Consider the following 3,229-nt stretch of genomic DNA (forward strand, 5'->3'; position numbering starts at 1 on the left):
GTCGAGGCTGAGGTCTGGCCGCTGAGGTCTGGCGCAAGATGTGGTTGGATGGTCAGATTGTGATAGAATGATACGAGCAGGTCCTACACCAAGACTGCATCTCCGCGCCTGCGAGACGTAGTGGATGGTCAGCGCCGCGGGGATGTCGCCGAGCTGTCGCGACGCGAGCGAGCGCAGCAGCGTGCTCTTGCCGCTCCCGTTCCGGCCGATGAGGCCGTACCGGCGGCCTCGCTGCAGGGTGAAGGTGGCGCCCTCGAGGAGGTCGGCGCCGCCGCCCGGGTTGGGCAGCGAGAAGGGCTTCGCCTCGACCGCGCCGAGGTACGCGCCCCGCTCTCTCCGCAGCCGCACCGCCGCCACGCGAGCCTCCTCGAGCAGCGCCTCCTCCCTCGCCCGCTGCTCTGCAACCTTGTCGTGCGCCTTGCGCGTGGCTCTCCGCTCCTCCTCGCGCTGCGCCTTGCGCTTCTTCCGCTCGTCCATCGCCTCGTCGATGCCGACCAGGCGGCCGCCTAGCTCGTACTCCTCGGGCGCCTTGAACAACTGCGCGCCATCCTCGCCCTGGAGGCTGACCGATTCGGAGAGGAGGCGCGGCGGGCCGCCGCCCACGTTGGAGCTGCGCGCAGATCCCGCCGCCGCCGCCTCTGCTGCCGCAGGGCGCATCGCGGAGAGCAGCGAGCGTGCGAGCGGCTCTGCAGCCTCCTCGTCTGCTGCCACGCCGACGTCCACGAGGAGCGGCGCGATGGAGGCGAGAAGGTCGTCGTCGCCATCGCCCGACGTGTCGGCGTCACCGAGGAGGCCTTCGATGTAGTCTCCGACGCCCGCGTCGTCGAGCGTGGCGACGCCTTCCGCGCCGAGCGCGGCCTCGAGCGCAGCGCGTGGAGTCGTCATCGGACTGCAAAAACAGTTTTTCGAAAAGAAATCGATCCGCTTGTTCGCTTCTTTTCTGTGTGTGTGTGTGCGCGCGCGCGTAGCTCCTGCTCTGGGCGATCACTTCTTCCATCGGAGTCGCCCATGCTTGCGGCAGGCCAGGAAGCACGCCAGCACTGCGAGGAAGCAGAGCGCACCGACGATGCCGCCGATGAGGGCGGGCTTTGACGAGGTTTGGGCGGGAGGGGGGGGCGGGTTGAATGCCGCTGTAAGAACGGCGCGCAGCTCCGCCTTCTTCACGGTATACATCGGGTCGGACGCCACGTTCACCTTCTCAAAGGAGTTGAAGTCGTCCATCTTGCTGTCGACGTACGAGTACAGCTCCTCGTGTTCATCGGTGCCAGACCACGCGGCCAGATTTTCATCTCCGTCAAACGGCAGCCACAGAGTGTAACGGTACTGCTCTGAACGCACGCTGTAGCCCATCCAAGTGATTTCTGCCTGGGGTGTTTGAGTGCAGCTCGAAAATGGTCCTAGTGTGTCTTCGGCGGGGCATCTCGACATCTGGGAGAAGGTGTAAGCCCGAACGGCAGTCGAGGGATTCGTGGGGTCGGCGAAGATGGGTGAAAGGTCGGTGCCGCTCACGCTGTCTTGTATCGGCGGAGATGCGGGGAATGCCAAAGCAGCGAGCGTGCGGTACAAGTCTACCGCCTCGGCAAAGTGCTCCGTTCTTTTCCCATGGCTGGTCGGATAGTTCGGGGCGTGAATCATCATCGGTATGCGTGTCCCAAGCTCAAAGTTGGTTCGCTTGCACCACTCCGCCTGCTCCCCCAGGTGCCATCCGTGGTCGCCGATGACAGAGACGATCGTGTTGGAGGCCATATTGAGCTCTTCGAGTTTACTCATGACTAGCCCAAAGTTGGAGTCGACGAACGAGACGGAGGCGTAATAGCCCCACCTGGCGAGCCCAGCAAGATTGTCGGGGATGGGCTCATACTGGCTGAATGTGAAATGCCCGGTCTGGTCCAGGGTGGAGCACGCGCCCCATCTCTCCAGGCTGCAAGGCCATTTGTTCGATATCCACGCAATCTCGGGCATGTGCAAGGGGCCTAATTTGTTAGTCGAGGGCGATATCCGTAGGAGCATTGCCGCTGTTCGGGTAGAGGTCGTAGAACTCTCGAGGCGTGTTCCACGGTCTGTGGGGGCGTTCGAAGCCGACGCCAAGGAACCAATGCTTCCCGCTATCCCTTGCGACAACGAGCTCATCCATCGCCGCCGCCGCAAGCTGCGCGTCAAAGAAGGAGTCAGCGCTTTCCTCGGAGGGACACACCCCAAAGTAGAGCTGGGTGGACTCATTGCATGCATACTTCTTATCCTCTGGGTCGTTGGGGAAGTAGTAGCTGTCCCAGCTCAAAGGTTGGTCGTTGTTTAGGGGAGGACCACTGCTGTCTGGATGAAAGAGCTTTCCACCACCCGCCACGTAGTACCCGTTGTCCTTGAAGTACTGCGGAAGGGTCACCCAATCCCGGCCAACCGTTCTGAAGGAGGAGACGAAGTTGTAGACTTGAGTTTGCTGTGGCGTGCGCCCTGTCATGAAGCTTGATCGTGAGGGCGAACAATGGGAGAACTGGACATATGCACGCTCAAAGGTGAGTGACCTCTTCGCAAAGGCGTCTAAGTTTGGAGTGATCACTTGCGTCTGCCCATAGGCCTCATTGAGGTCGGGTCGCAGATCGTCCATGACGAAGAAGAGAACGTTATTTTGCAACATCGGAGCGGGAGCCAAAGTTGGTGGGGGGGGCAACGTGGACGGGGAGGGCGAAGGGGGGAGCGCCGGAGGGGAGGGGCTGCTGTCACGGGATCGCGAGGGAAGCGGCGGCAAGCGTGGCAGAGCTGGGAACGGCGGAGGCAGGGCGGTGCTGGGCGGAGAGAGCGGCGGAGGCAGGGCGGTGCTGGGCGGAGAGAGCGGTGGAGGGAGGGCGGGGCTGTGCGGAGAGAGCGGCGGAGGCAGGGCGGGGCTGGGCGGAGAGAGCGGCGTCAAAGCGCTGCGTTTGATGTACGACCTCCAGCAGTCTACCGTGGCATCCCGTCCTGGGCAGGCATTTGACGTGAAGCATTTGTAGTCACCGGCCCCTGTCATTTGAAAATTGAAGTTGAAGTAGACGTCGCCCCTGCTAACCGCCATGGCCTCACAGGCGAGGACATTCGCGACACGGGAGAGCTGGTCGGGACCTTGATTGTCACACTTGGAGAAATCACCACCGTGCTGCACCCAGCCTACGGTCGGTTCGTCGGTTGGCCCGCACGTTGGCGACGCGAGGACGGAGAAGTTCGCGAGGACAATGCAAAGTAAGTTGAGCATGAC

General features: G+C 62.5%; 3 protein-coding genes across 3 annotated transcripts in view; all 3 read right to left on the reverse strand.

The window, feature by feature from the left end:
* EMIHUDRAFT_41348 (hypothetical protein) overlaps nucleotides 1–270 on the reverse strand; it is a gene marked incomplete at both ends in the record, with an annotated part of 2,584 nt that extends 2,314 nt beyond the window's left edge. Inside the window, one exon of the mRNA XM_005780118.1 lies at nucleotides 88–270. Within this exon, the coding sequence (XP_005780175.1) occupies nucleotides 88–270 (183 nt within the window). The remainder of the gene's footprint in view (nucleotides 1–87) is intronic.
* Nucleotides 271–984: 714 nt separating this feature from the next.
* EMIHUDRAFT_204694 (hypothetical protein) lies at nucleotides 985–1,746 on the reverse strand (the record flags this gene model as incomplete). The annotated part of the gene is made up of 1 exon (XM_005780119.1): nucleotides 985–1,746. The coding sequence occupies one exon, from the start codon at nucleotides 1,744–1,746 to the stop codon at nucleotides 985–987; it is 762 nt and encodes a 253-aa protein (XP_005780176.1).
* A 235-nt stretch (nucleotides 1,747–1,981) lies between these two features.
* Nucleotides 1,982–2,635, reverse strand: EMIHUDRAFT_204695 (hypothetical protein; the record flags this gene model as incomplete). Its single annotated transcript, XM_005780120.1, has 1 exon — nucleotides 1,982–2,635. The coding sequence occupies one exon, from the start codon at nucleotides 2,633–2,635 to the stop codon at nucleotides 1,982–1,984; it is 654 nt and encodes a 217-aa protein (XP_005780177.1).
* Between the last annotated feature and the right edge of the window lie 594 nt (nucleotides 2,636–3,229).

The sequence above is a fragment of the Emiliania huxleyi genome, assembly GCF_000372725.1.
Source record: "Emiliania huxleyi CCMP1516 unplaced genomic scaffold EMIHUscaffold_22, whole genome shotgun sequence".
Taxonomy (NCBI): domain Eukaryota; phylum Haptophyta; order Isochrysidales; family Noelaerhabdaceae; genus Emiliania; species Emiliania huxleyi.